The sequence below is a fragment of the Anser brachyrhynchus genome (genome assembly GCF_964034855.1).
Source record: "Anser brachyrhynchus genome assembly, chromosome: 5".
NCBI classification, from domain to species: Eukaryota; Metazoa; Chordata; class Aves; order Anseriformes; family Anatidae; genus Anser; species Anser brachyrhynchus.
Window position 1 is genome coordinate 31,285,198 of NC_137699.1, and position 14,000 is coordinate 31,299,197.

The 14,000-nt window shown below is 38.3% G+C and overlaps 2 protein-coding genes and 1 long non-coding RNA gene across 5 annotated transcripts in view; 2 read left to right on the forward strand and 1 right to left on the reverse strand.

Annotated features, from left to right (window-relative positions):
• The window catches only part of TMEM62 (transmembrane protein 62), a 30,749-nt gene extending 18,568 nt beyond the window's left edge, over positions 1–12,181 (reverse strand). For 2 of the 3 annotated variants that reach the window (XR_013952332.1, XM_080596020.1), the window contains exons 1-9: positions 11,878–12,181; positions 10,266–10,377; positions 9,016–9,153; positions 7,882–7,927; positions 5,450–5,591; positions 3,238–3,362; positions 2,969–3,091; positions 1,754–1,909; positions 108–267 (exon numbers count right to left, since the gene is read on the reverse strand). Coding sequence is in view for 2 of the 3 variants with exons in the window: in XM_080596020.1 (XP_080452146.1) it covers positions 108–267; positions 1,754–1,909; positions 2,969–3,091; positions 3,238–3,362; positions 5,450–5,591; positions 7,882–7,927; positions 9,016–9,153; positions 10,266–10,377; positions 11,878–12,045 (1,170 nt within the window). In the remaining variant the exon portion in view is untranslated. The remainder of the gene's footprint in view (positions 1–107; positions 268–1,753; positions 1,910–2,968; positions 3,092–3,237; positions 3,363–5,449; positions 5,592–7,881; positions 7,928–9,015; positions 9,154–10,265; positions 10,378–11,877) is intronic. The other variant, XM_080596021.1, reaches the window with a different exon arrangement.
• On the forward strand, positions 3,371–9,082 carry LOC308196676. The gene is made up of 3 exons (XR_013952337.1): positions 3,371–3,660; positions 3,933–4,666; positions 8,985–9,082. It is a non-coding gene; the product is annotated as an uncharacterized lncRNA (long non-coding RNA).
• Positions 12,182–12,327: 146 nt separating the features above from the next.
• Positions 12,328–14,000, forward strand: part of UBR1 (ubiquitin protein ligase E3 component n-recognin 1) — a 69,446-nt gene continuing 67,773 nt past the window's right edge. Inside the window, exons 1-3 of the mRNA XM_080595924.1 lie at positions 12,328–12,487; positions 12,889–12,965; positions 13,492–13,955. The gene's annotated coding sequence lies outside the window, so the exon portion shown is untranslated. The remainder of the gene's footprint in view (positions 12,488–12,888; positions 12,966–13,491; positions 13,956–14,000) is intronic.

Here is a 14,000-nt window from a genome sequence, read left to right on the forward strand (position 1 = left end):
AGTCTGTTACCATGCATTTTGTTCCTGGCTACATGATGCGGAAGGGTGATGGAGAACGCATGACAATGTAGAGATTCAAACACACACAATGCCAATGGGTATCTTACCTGGACAATCACATCTATTTGATGGGACCCTTCACTGTAATTTTGCGGGTTCCACTTCAGCACGTAGAGAGGGCCAGATGCCTGATGAGCATTCCCCAAGTGAACTCCATCTATATAGACTTTGACAGAGGTAATGACAGAAGGAGAGAAGGCCAGAATTCTAAGGATTGAACAAACAGCAAAATAAACAGATTTGTTACAGGACTTGCAGATTTGTCATACTTTCCCAAAGAGAAGCCCCTAAAGATAATGGTACCTTATACTTAAGAATCCAAAGGAGATAGAAGTGAAAATGGTATAATATCTGTAGGCAAAAGGCAATATGCTAACTCTTTCTTACAACTAAGAAAAGAAGTTCTATAAGGTATTGTGCAAAAACAACAGGATAGAAAACTACGCTGTTGAACAGACAAAAATGGAGATCCTTGGGTCTCGGCAAAAATAATCTTAGAACTCTTGCTGTTGAAACATTTGCTAATATTAGCCAGATGCATTGCCCTATACACATACAGATGCGCACTCAAATAGCTGGAGATATTTTCATTGAAAATTGCCAGTTTCTCTCTGAAATCTTTTGTTGTTGAGTACGGAGTACCTATTTTCTTTGTTGTTTTTGATTCTTTGCTAGTCAGAGTACATTACAAAGACCTTCCAGTCTTTGCAATGGAATTTATGAGAAATGGAGTGGAACGCAAGACTGGTATTACAGATTTGAGATACCAACAAACATGGTATCACTTGACAGCGCTTATAACCAGAGAAACAGTGATACTAACAATCTCAATATATTGCTCACCTGTCTTTCACTTCTGCTAATACAAAAGGTATTGGGGAGCACGTCAGTCAAATGAAGGAGTCTCTTACTGTTATTGTGAGCTATTCTACCAGTTCCTATATTGAATATAATCATGAGAAAATTCAGATAGGATTCTAAACAGTGAACTGGAAAGTAGGCAGCCTTAGTAGGACATGGCTACATACATGGAGAAGTATGACAGTTCTTTTGATTGTAATTCTACGTATTCAATATGGCTGTATATTTTATACCTATTGGTCTAATAGCAAATATTAGGTATTGAAAAGCGCATAAAGATTTGGAACACAAAAAGATATAAAAAGAAAAGGTAGAAATGAAAAGATGGAGACCTTTAAAACAAACAGGAAAACTGGCAGAGACATAGATTTTAATATATGATATTAAATATCTAATATAAATATTTGGAATATACCAGGGTTGTAAAACTGAAAACAGAAGAAAAGGATAAGAAATCTAAAGTGAACAGAAAAATAGACAAAATCCTGAAATAAAGGAAGGCAACGTGAACATGTGAAATTGATGAAACAGATTAAGTATTAATCAAACTCTACCGGCTTTGGCCACACAAACAAGGTTTCAGTGGAAATAACCGCATAAACAAAACAAATAACAATTAGTGCTAAATAATCTGCTTTTATCACAGTTATGATACAAAGTGAGTTCTCAGGAACAATTTTGCAGAGAAAAGCAGTTTCTGAGAAAAATCGATATTTTTTAAGGCGTATGTTATTATATAAATACACATATATACCATGACCACAAAAAGACACCAACTAATAAAATATAGTGAAATACTGTCAAATATTGTAAAAATCAGATTACAGGGTACCTGATATGAGTGGAGTAAAGAATTTTTACTAGTGGTTCATGAGAAGAACTACTGTAAAGGCGGGATTTGGGATTGGTGATGAGAACTGCAGGCCATTCTTCAAAGGTAAGATCTGTGAAACTAAGGAGGTCATGATCAAATGCAAGGATCCGGTACCTAAGAGGGAAGGAAGATAATTTTATTGATATAAGTACTGCATGCGCAGCAGATTCTCATGCTTCCCAAGTTCCTAAACAGAACTTGTTTGATTTATTTTCCATTTATTCTCTTTTGTACTTGATCATATGTTGTCACAAATAGATTTCTACACAACTTTGATTTAACAGCAATTTAAGATTTATTTTATAATTTTATAGTAAATCACAACATTAGATTATATAATTCGTAACAGTATGTAATCATCAGCCAATTTAACATAATGATTCAAAGGAATTTACTACAATTAAAACAGTGACTTAAAGATTTGAGAAGGGCAAGGTTCACACGAGAGTTACTACATAGCTGAACAAACTTGAGCTGACTCTGCCACAGTAACTGCAAAGATGTTTACCTCTGATGAGGTTTACCTGCTTTTAAATCACTGAAGCACTACTCAGAATTGGAAATGCCAAGGTCTATTGAATTTTGCATATGAATCAGATGAATGTTATGTTAAAGAATTCAAATATAATGTCCATTTCTGCAGCGTAAGGGCAAGTACACTAGTCATGGACAATGACTCGTGTGCTTTCTCCTGTACACATGAGTATCTTTTGTAGCATTACTGCAGAACAAAAGCTGATATACTACCATGCATTCCATGTAGCATCATATGCTTTTTCATATGCTGCTAAGGTAACAGCAGAGGTAGATTGTTTTTATTTCTAGAATTCCAACAGCTAGTCCAGAGCACAGTACTTGGAAGTGTTGATGCTGAATTTTATCACGTTTGCCTACTTTGAATACTAAACACGTATTAGATGGTATATTTAGATGCTATCTTTTTAGTTTATAAATATCAAGAATGAATCAAGACATTAGTTTGCATAACTTATTAGCACACTGTTGCTATCAAGAAAATTCCCAAAGTTACATAGAGATATTTTTCAAAAACATTAATAGTAATAATCAGACAGATCTAATACTTTCTTCAGATTCTCCAAACAGCATAAAAGGGAATTAAAGTAGGACCAGGTAGGTTCCACAAAATAATTTGTTCACACAGGATTTGCTTACCTCCTATTATCCATCCAGTCTCCCAATTCCAGTTCCAGAGTGCCACCATGGTGTTGACTGTGCAAGGCTGGCATCAGCCCACCCATTGTATGGAGATGTCCACATAAATAAGCTGTGGCAGAACTAATAAAAGAACGTAAGAATTGTGATTATTTGGGTGGGGAGGAAATGCCACTGCAGAAAACCTATAAAGTGACCAACAAGTATGCAAAGAGAAGCAAGAAACATACTTTACACCGAAAATTTGCAGGAAAAAAAAAAAATCTTACCTCATTAACGTTCGTATTCCTGGGGCTGGGGAGATGATTGTTGACGTGGGATAATGGCCAAACCAGATAGTATGATTGCTGTAGAGGCTTTCTGTTGCCATCATAGAGAGCTCTTGCATTTGACTCTGAAAAACACAGGTGTTTGGAAAAAAAACAAAAACAAAACAACATCAAAAACAGAACAAAAATACAACTGTTTAACTATTTACCATTTAGGTTATTTAGAAAGAACAGCAGAAGAAATGCAGAAAGAAGCTAATGAAGAATGCAATTCATCTGTTATCTATAGAGAACACCTACAGTTGCTTCAACAAACTGCACTGTTAACTGTATCCTAAAAATCTATGTTGGAAAAAAAATGAAAAGATACTCAAATGTCTTGCGACTGATCAGAAGAAAGGTGGCATATAAAGACCGACTTAGGTAAATTATATTTCTATCCTTTCTACTGCTTGTTTATATAACCAAAGATACACTTGAGTTGATTTTACAAATATATTTGCCTTGCAATTACACCCCTATTATCTCCTGACTTGCTTGACAGCCTTTTATAGGCATGACAGATCCCAGAACCGTGCATCATACGGTTCAGTCATTTAACTGCAGGAACTATGATGCCGAATCTTGAAAATATTACTCAGCCATTGCTGTTAATGTTAACCAAAATTTTTCTTTTTCATTTGTTTGAATTCCAGTCTTTTTGATATCAACCACATCAACCAGTTCAGAGAGACTCCCAATACCAGTAGGATCTCAAAGACTTAACAGAGGAGGCAGGAAAACTAAAGCCAAAGATGAATACAAATCTACTTCTTCACCATTTTGGAAATCGTCTTTTAGTATAAACCAGAGAAAAATCAACGTACTATTCTCCTTCCTACCTCAAAAGCAATGCTGTAATGCATGGATAAAGTAAACAGAAATAAAAGCTATGTTAAAAAAATGGATTTGGTATAGCATTCTGAGTTACTGCAACAGGTTTATGAAGTGAAATTAATATTTCACTTGCCTTTACGAATTTGGGCTTTAAGAATGTTTTTACACGAGATATCTATCAGAAACCCAAGCTATACAATCAAATCAATGATATAAATGCTGTTTATTTTTCAAATTCCTCGCAGAGGTTTAATCCTTAACACAGTTCCAAGTACCTACTGCCCCATGGCTACCTTTTCTCTTTACCTTCAGATTTGTGCAAAAATCTGCAAATTATACTCTCTGGACTCCTGCTGCTGGTTAATTAGCAAGCAAACACTTGATTTATTGCAGCCAAGAACTGGAGCTCCGGACTCAACTGCATTTCTTCTCTCCGTGAGAGTTTGTCTGCAAAGTTTCTACACTCTACAGACATGCCTATGAATTACAGTAAACAATGAGAACACTACCGTACTTGGCACTCCTACATCATCTTTCATCTAATTATCATCAGGTACTTTACAAACATTTAATTAAGTTGAGTCTCCTTTAGACAAGATTAGAAGAACATTTTACTTATCATTGAGGCAGTTACCACAGGTAGAATATGACATCTGTTTACCAGAACACAATAACTATGCAATGCTTCAGAAGAGTATCCCCAGAACAACAAATGTACCAACAAACTACAAAGAAAAATCGAAAAGGGAGCAAAATGTTACCTGAACTGATATTTGATTTAAAGATTGGGATTAGTGTTATTCTTTTAAGAAAAACAGTAATCTTCATGGTCTTGGAACATCAGGATCTCACTTTTGTAAATGACATTTCTTTTATCAGTGAAATAATGTGAAAGATAATGCTATAAATTAGTGCAACTCTCTCATCTGCAAACATTAACAGAAAACATCTAGCAAAGAAAAAAGGTGTGAAATTGGATTATTTTTTTTTGTAAAAAAGCTTCACAGCAGATAAAGAACTTATTAATAAACTTGTCTAAATGTTAAGAAACTACTGGCAGTGCCCTAAAAAAAAAAAACACAACTAATTTGACGTTTTTATACTGGATTATTTCTTGACAGAAAAGACTGATACTCTACATGTTAAGAAAGACATTAATTTTTCTAAACAAAAGCTTCATGTGCATATTAACTTAGAAAAGTAGAAACACTTTCAGATGAGCACAAATCTTTCAGACAATTTTTCTTTGTAAAAGACAAGGAAAAAAAACAAACAGATTCATACACTATAAAAGTACCACAGCCAGAAAAACAGAATGCTAAGATTTCTAAAATACCATATTTAAAATCCCAAAGAAATTATAGGGTCTCTTTGGGCCTGGGCTGAGTGTGGCATCCACGCAGATGAATGAATAGTTCCCAAAAGAGGTGGTGTGGATATAATGGAAAGAGCCATCTTTACGCCAAGCAGAGTATTTCCTGAAAAAATAAAACAAAAATATCGCTGTTAGGAAAATATCGCTGTTAGAAGAGCTTGCAGCAATGACAAAGATGACGTGTACGAAACATGCACAACTTCTTGCATTAGACCTCCATTACTTCAGTACAGTCTCCTCTTAAAAATCAATGGCACTGAAACGCCTGTACTTCAAAGAAGATGCATTATATTTCTAATGCCGTAAAGACCCTTTCAAAAGGTTTATTTTCTCAAATTAACGTTACTTTTAAGAACATCATGAACTTTAAGAGAACTGGAAGCTCAGTACCATAATCCTAAAATTTCAGTTTTTAGTCCCACTTAAATTATGTACAACAGTTGAATTATGCTCTGCTCATGCTGTGGAAGTAAAACAGGAAACAGTGGTTTTGTGTAAAAACATTGTATTCTGATACAACTACTGCCTTCTTTAATTTTAATCCATAATGAACAGCAGGGAGTTGAATAACTGTTTTCCCTGGCCTATATTTTTACCCATGCAAGCTACGGTGTTCTAGAGGTGTGCAGCAAAGAATGAACAATTTGTTCATGTATCACATAGTGGCAAGCAAACATGGATTTTCTGTGGCTCAGACAAAAAAAGACACTGTCTTTTTAACTGTTTAACATCATGGGGGTAGCGTAGAAGAAAAGGCTTCCACAAGACTCCATTTCACTCTGCCATCTCCCTTCTCTGTCCTTAGAGTGTGGCACATTACCTAAAAATTCTCTTAATCTTTGTATTTTATTCATGCATAGGATTAAATATGCATTTAAATAAAATTGTTCTTAAGATAGTTCTACCTTTTAGTAACACTTAATAGCTTCTGAAGATTCTTAGAGCCTTTCTTCAGTCCTAGATACTAACTATGATAAATCTCTAATGAGTTTCTTTATCTTATGATGACTATAGTGAAGTAAAAACCATAATGCGAATACATTTGTTTTGCAACAAATTGGTAATAAATAAGCAAAGACTTGTTAACCTGACATTTGCACTCAAATTCTTAGGGTGAAATTTCCTTTTCACTCTAAGGATAATCTCTTTTGCTAGCACTGGACTTTTTAGCATGGACTAGAGGAAGGTGATCCATAGCTCTTTCCAAACAGTAAACGTGTCTAGGCCAAATTCCAACAGCAACAATTCAGGGATGATCCTGCAGATTTACTAGTGCTACATCTTGCCATGTGATTCACTAGGACTTCTGATAGCAGCCTTAAATTAAATACACCGGAGTACTGATAAATACTACACTGCTATGTTGCCACAACCGCAGCAAAAGATACAGGGACATGCACTGAACTAGCCCATGCAAAAGCCTCATCAGTGCCACACATTCATCCCTTCATGGTAAATCCACATCTGAATTCCATGTTCTGCAAGTAAAGCTGTTGTAGGATACCATCTCAGTGAATTTATGGGAAAATAATCTGCTCCTGCTGGGCCATGAAGCAAATTGGTGAACCATCGGAAACTGAAACTCTGTTGTTATTGTAGAATGAATAGGTTAAAAGCCTGAATTCAAGGAGAAATTTGATTTTTAAGTCCTCCCCTAGTTCTAAAGAGTCAAAGCTAAATGCACCACCAAAATTTGGAAACAAGATTTTGTGTGGAGATGTCAAGGGCAGGAAAAACCAAGGGACTAAACATGAGTCACAGCTGAGGCTACCTCCCCAATGGACAAGCAAAAGACAAATGACAAGGTGAAAGCTTCCTGATCATTTATAATTAAATCTCCAATGAGATATTAAGTATTTAAATTCCTCAGAGAATTTAAACTCCTCAGAAAGTTTGTCCACCCATCATACTTTGTCTGTATTCTTGCATCTCTATTTCTACTTTGGGTTTTCTAAAATCACAAATCACTCAGATGTGAAGAAATGGCTCATAAAATTTAGACCCATATGAAGTGAAAAGCCCTTGAACATGCAGAAAGAACCAAAAAATGTGTTTTGTTGCTTTTTCCTTTTTTCATCTGAGGATGAAAAGACTCTTAAAAAATATTAGTTTTACATAAATGTCATAAAATTGTATACATAATGCACAGAACATTTCCTAGACACAGGGACACTTAGAACACATGCAATTACAAAACATACAGGGATAAGAAGTCTGAGAAAAGAATTCTCTATTCTCTGAATTTATCCTACTCTACTAATTGTAATGGGAACAACAAATATGGTCTTGGCTGTAAAAAAAGTCAGTGAGAAAGCATTTGTGTCAACTGAAAACAGAATATTGTTTAACAATTTTGACCTTCAATAAAATGCCATGTGTGGTAAATAAAATACCTGTAGTAATTCTGAACACTATCCAGGTGTGGAATGTTGAATGAATCTGTAAGGGAGAGAAAAAGGAAATGAGGACACTTTCAGATCAAATTGAGTAATTTGTATTTTTATGTCCTGATGTTGAGACAAGTGTCTCAGCAGACAATGGCAAGCTATATTTAAAAAAAAAACACAACACAATTGGTAAGCAGACTATCCAGGTGTGCAGTGAAAACATTACATACTTCATGCTGTTGACCTAAAAGTGTGAATAGTTTTCTTCTTGAAGTTTCATTTCAAAGACAAAATTGTTGTGGAAATGTAAATTGTCATTTAGTGGCTAAAAGCTAGACACATGACTACAGTTTGGCCACAAACCTTTTCAGAAGCTTTTCAAGTTCAGTGGGTTATATAAAGACCTAACTCATCTAGGGAAAATAAAGTTGCAATAGCATCAGAGACTAGCGTATGTTAAAGAACAGTTGTACTACAACTGGGGTCCACGTCTCTGCGATGGCTGGTAACAGAAGACTTCTAGGGAAATGGGATTAAGTAAAGTATTACGGGCTATATATGATAAAGGATGTACTCCTCGCCCACCACCCCAATACTAGGCTTTCTAGTTTTGCCCTTCCTGTATAAAGCAGCTGTTACAAGGTTATTAGCTTGTGCTTGAATGTTTAGAATTACAACTATGACACGTATAAACTTCCCTGAGTTCCTTCTACTAAGAAGATATTGATTTTGTTTCAACTGCTGAGCACGTGCTACTTTTTAAACTGAAACTGTTGGAGGAGGTCTGTGAGAAGTAAATTAAAACCATTTCTTCAGTAGGATAAGGTTACAGGTTGCCCTTGCATTGAAAGATAGGGCATACAAACTAATGACTAACATCTGAAGCTACATTCTACCAGTTGCCATGCAGAAGCAATAAATGAAGAGTCTTACTTCCCTGTTACTAGAACTTCAGTAAGTAAAACAAATGTAAACAAATGTGCCCTTAGTAGAGCAGATACTTGGATGGCAAGTCTTTCTACTGACTCATAACCACCACTAATACGCGAGCAACTTCTAACAATTTACCTCTGTATTATAACTTACTTAAATTATCTCTATAATCACAGGAAAGGAAAAGACGTTTCATCTCCTCCTTACCATGATTGCCTTTGATGTCTATCCACTTGGTTTTTTCCATGACCCTTGATCTCTTCAGGATCGACTGGTAAGTTTTCCATTCTACTTCTACCTGCTCAGATCCCAGTTTATCTTTCGTCTTAGCATCTGTCAAGTCACCTGTAAATGTACAACGGTGAGATGTAACTAGAGGTCTATACAGTTCTTGCAAATGCTGTAACTAGTCAAGAATGCAATCCAAGCTTCCTAGTGTAAGGCCACAGGCCTCCTGTGTACAATCTGGACATTCCTGTCATCTGGTTACTGTAAGGGTAAATGCCTTCTAATGAAAGCGCAGGAGGCTGTTCAAGTGTCTATCAGACGTGTCACTACAGCACTTTTACCGACGCCATGATAAAAGAAATTGTTATGCATTCCTTCTACTTGAGAATTCTAGTCATAGAGACTTTAACTTCACACCTTCTGTATTCCCTTAAGCTCCAACTAAAGTTCAAACCATTCTCAATTTGTTCATATAATAATGCCTTCCTGCAGAGTTAGTTAGAAGATGAATGCTAACTATTTCTGAGCTCTTAACTTAAAAAGCAAGCAGCAGATAAGTAACTGTAGACACGTAAGAAGTCTAAACCTAGCACAAAAACTCTAAAACTTCATGTATAGCAACAGCTCAAACGTCTTTCAATTTGCTTGCTAAAACTTAATCCATTTCAGTAACAGTAATAAGGTATCAAATGAAATGGCAAGGTTTATTTCACCTCTCTTGGTATGTGTTCAAGCAGAAACCAGCAATAAAAATCTTATGTTAGTTCACAGCACTCTTCTATACACACAAGCAGGAATTGTTCTGATACAGAATACCTGAGAGATAAACTGACTCTTAGCGACTAATCAGAGATACTGCTCACCTCTGTAACTTCACATGCAAAGGATGACATAGAATCACTACTAGGACCGATGACTACTAATCACAACTAAGGTTTAGTGACAAATACAGGGAGAAGACAATAGCTATATTGCATGATTATGTCTTAGTTATACATAATATTCTAAATTCACCATCAAATTCAAGATATTAATCAAAAACGAATCCTATTGCTTTTACTAGTTAATCTCTTCTGCTGCTAGCAATCTACTTTCACCCATGCTTCTACTTCCACTGCTTAAGATACCTTATAGCTTTAAGGCTCTATTTTGAGATCTGAGAATTTTGCTTATTTGCTCTTCATTTGACAGCACATTCAAGAGGAAATTGACACTTCTGAGATGCTTACCTGTTGCTAGAACAAGTGCTGGCTGAATTACATCAATTGTTTCAGAACAGAATTTTTCAAAGTCAGTAGCTCGTTTGGGATCCCGAAATCTACTTATATGAATATCTGACACCTGCAAAAGAGAGAAAAATGAAACCCTGTCCCAAACAGTGGGTTACTGCTGCCCAACACTGGCTAGAATGCCTACTGGGCACTATGTAAGAAAAGCATTTTTCCTACAAGAAAGGTGAAAGAGCCCTTAATACAAGGTTATAGTACAGAGATGGTAATTTAGTTCACTTTCAGAGGAGATGTTCCTGTGGACGAGAGGAAAAACAAGGCAGAAACTGCTTGGGGAAGAACTTGATCCCATGGCCTAGGCTAGACCTGTTGAGTCACCAGGGAGCTCGAAGCCTGTTTCCCACAACATAATTTGGCACAATGTTGGATTTAGTGCTTGATTAACTTCCAAGTTAGGCCAATGATAAAGCAGCTGTTAAAGGGCATGCCTGAAAGAGAACAGAGCCACTTGAAAGTAAAGCCAAGTCTCAAATTAGCTGTGCTGTGACCTATCCTTGGGAGAACGCCACTGGACATTAACATAACCAGAGAGAAGATGGCATGCTGTTTGTCAGCATAGCTCTGGAACTGTTATATACTGCTGTAGTAGACTCTCTTTAAGATTAAAAACTCAAAACAGAGGCTTTATCTACCTTAACTCAATCATGCCTCTCATTTTGAAATCCATTCTGCAGTAAAGATAAGCCTTACATCATTTAAGGAAAAATTACTGGAAAAAAAATTAGAAAATACACAGCAATTGGAGAGAACAAAAGGACTAATAATACACCGGCTTACAGGCTGAGTGGTGCCTGCAGCTAATACGTGTAGGGAAAGTGCTCTTGAGTTTTAGAACAGAAGGGAAATAGCAGGAGCAGCCTATTTGTTGCAGCTGCACTGCAACTTCTGTGACATCTCAGCAGTCAATTGCCTGCAAACATGTGAAGGCTTATGATTAGTTATACACTAAGTGCTCGAGGAATGCTGTGGGGAGCAGCGTCAGGCAGGAGCCCACAGAAGCACCGAGGTGTGACAGTTCACTTCCAAGACCATGCCAGATTAACAAGTATCTCACATCCAACCTGGAAACAAGGCTACACGTGCGTAAAACCAACCAGGCATCACTCATGTACTGGTCCAGCACATCCTGACGCTAAAAACAAAAAGCCACGTGTAATATTTTCTCCGTCGCAACTTTCCTGAACTTTGGAAGAGAAGAGTGGCAAGCAGAGGCTGGATTTCCTAGTAGAGCGTTATATAATGCAGGACAGGGTACTGATGCAATATAGGAGATAAGGCAGCAATTAGGAGAGCTTTAATTACCACGTACACCTTACCTCTCGGGCAGCCTAGCAGGCTGCCCGGACACCTGTGTGACAGCAGCGGGGAGCGCTCACCGGGGCGGAGGTGCCGCAGCTTCTGGTCAGACCGAGCCGAGCCAAGCCGAGCCGACCCCTCACAGCTCGGTGGGCTTGGGCAGCGCCCTCCGCCATCACGGAGCCTCCTCAGCGCGGCGCTCAGCGCAGCGCCCCCCGCCCCGCCAGGCCGTTACACACCCCCGCTCCCCGCTCACCTGCACTGCCCACAGCAGGTTGGCGACCTCCGCCCCGGGGGCCGGCTGAGGGGCTCGGGGACGCCGCCGCCCCGCCGGAGCCGGGCGCGGAGCCCCCGCGGGCGCGTACCAGTCGAGCAGCAGCGCGGCGGCGGCGGCTGCCAGCAGCACGGCGGCCACCCTCAGCATCCCGCCGCCGCCTCAGGCGGCCTCCGCTGCCCGCCACCGGGCAGCGCCGCTGGCTTCAGCACTTCCGCCGCCCGTTGGGCCGCCCCCGCCGCGCCTCTATGGTTGGCTGGGAGGGCCAGGGCCGGTGCCGGCCCCCTGCGGGGGGGAGCTCCCCGCTTCCTCCCGGGTTTTGCCGGATTTGGGGTTTTTAAGGAAAATTCCGCCCGCCGGCGTCCTGCGCGGGGAGCTGTCCCCGCAGGGACAATAAAAACGCGAGGAGAGGAGATGGGTGGCTCGTCCGGCTGCCCTCCCAGCCCCTCACACCAACACCCCCTCTTGGCTTTCTGTCACTGCTCAGAAGGCTGACTGACTTCTTTTGCTCGTGACATACTTAAAAATTCATTTTAGGGCCTTTAGGACCTATTTTTTTTTTTCCATATACATGATGATAAACCTTGCCAGGGTAACTGCACGGTTTCGTAATTGCTAATTTATTCTTTGCTCTTTCACTAACTGCTGTCTGCGTTTGCTCTTTACTTTTTGCTAACAGTCTTAGCCAGGAGTTTAGCTGAAAAAGCTTCTGCCACATGAGTTTTCTTTGATATTTAATGTAGCACTATAAAATTTTCAGACTTAGAACTTTCTAATTCAGTATTATTTTTCATTATCCTGACACTCCTCAGATAACTTCTTTTAGGACAAAGATTTAATTTTTAGCATTGACCAAAAAATAAGATTTATTAATATATTACACCCTTTTCCAGATGTTCTTTTTTTTCATTTTATTTTTTATTTTTATTTTTTTTTTAGTGGAACCTAATGTGTATATATATATATATTGTTGTTGTTTTTGTTTGTTGGTAGGTAGCTCCCACCTCGTTTGTCTGCTCAACCCCCCAAACAACAACTTGTAACCCAAGAGTTAGCAATCACTACTCCTGGTAATCTTCCTACTTTGCTCAGTTTCTTCTTGAAGCTCTAACATTTTATTTTAGCTCTAGCAAACAGGAGTGCCAAGCTTCAGCATTCTGTCTTTATTACAACTTATCTGAATTCCCATTTTGTTCTTATTCTCTCTATTATTTTAGTATCCAAGGAGATTTTACTGTTTTGTGCCATTTCTGCCTGTGTATTAGTGCAAACTTGTTATTTCAGAGGTTTATTGCCACTTAGTTTGCTGTCTCCTACCTAGCATGTGTAGATTCCAAGTCTTTTTTGGGGGGTTTTAACTCTTTTTTTTTTTTTTGGTTTAAAAGTCTATAGTCTTGTTCATCTAAAGCAGGTGGTTTACATTAGCATAACTTCTTATAAAAGTCTCATAGTTAAACAAAATTGTAACAATAGTTCAGCTAAAAGATGCAGCCACGCAAGATGCTTGCCTCACAGCAGAGGGGACTGCAGGCAGTCCTCTTGCTGCTTCAGCTTGTTTGTTGCTATCTTGGCATCACAGCCTTGTTTCTCTTGCAGGACTACATCAGAAACTGGATTACACAATTGCTGCTGTTGATGCTAAAACATGAGGAGGACTCTTCAAAATTCATAGCAGTTGCAGTCTAAACTTGGCTGTTGTACAAACAGCACTGCTGGTTACCAGTCAGCTGTGCTATCAGATAGGGTTGGGTACAAATTTGCAACACATTCAAATAAAAACAGATGAAGCTCCGTATTGATTTTTAATTGGCTCATTGGCAACAAGTAAAACTACAAAATTCACATTCACTTTTTTATATTCTGCGCCTAAAGTTGACGCGGTCGCAATATATACACAGTAATTCTAAGTGATACATTTCAGTAAGATAAATAAATGTGCATTGACTTCTCAAAATTACTCCTAAGATTTCTATACACCATGTTAATTCTTCAGCTTACTTCAAATCTGCTCTGTTCAACACATCTAATTCAAATCAGGCACCTCTATTGGCCTTCCACAGGTACAATAACCTAATTGCTACTAAATTAGTATTATGCCATTTCCA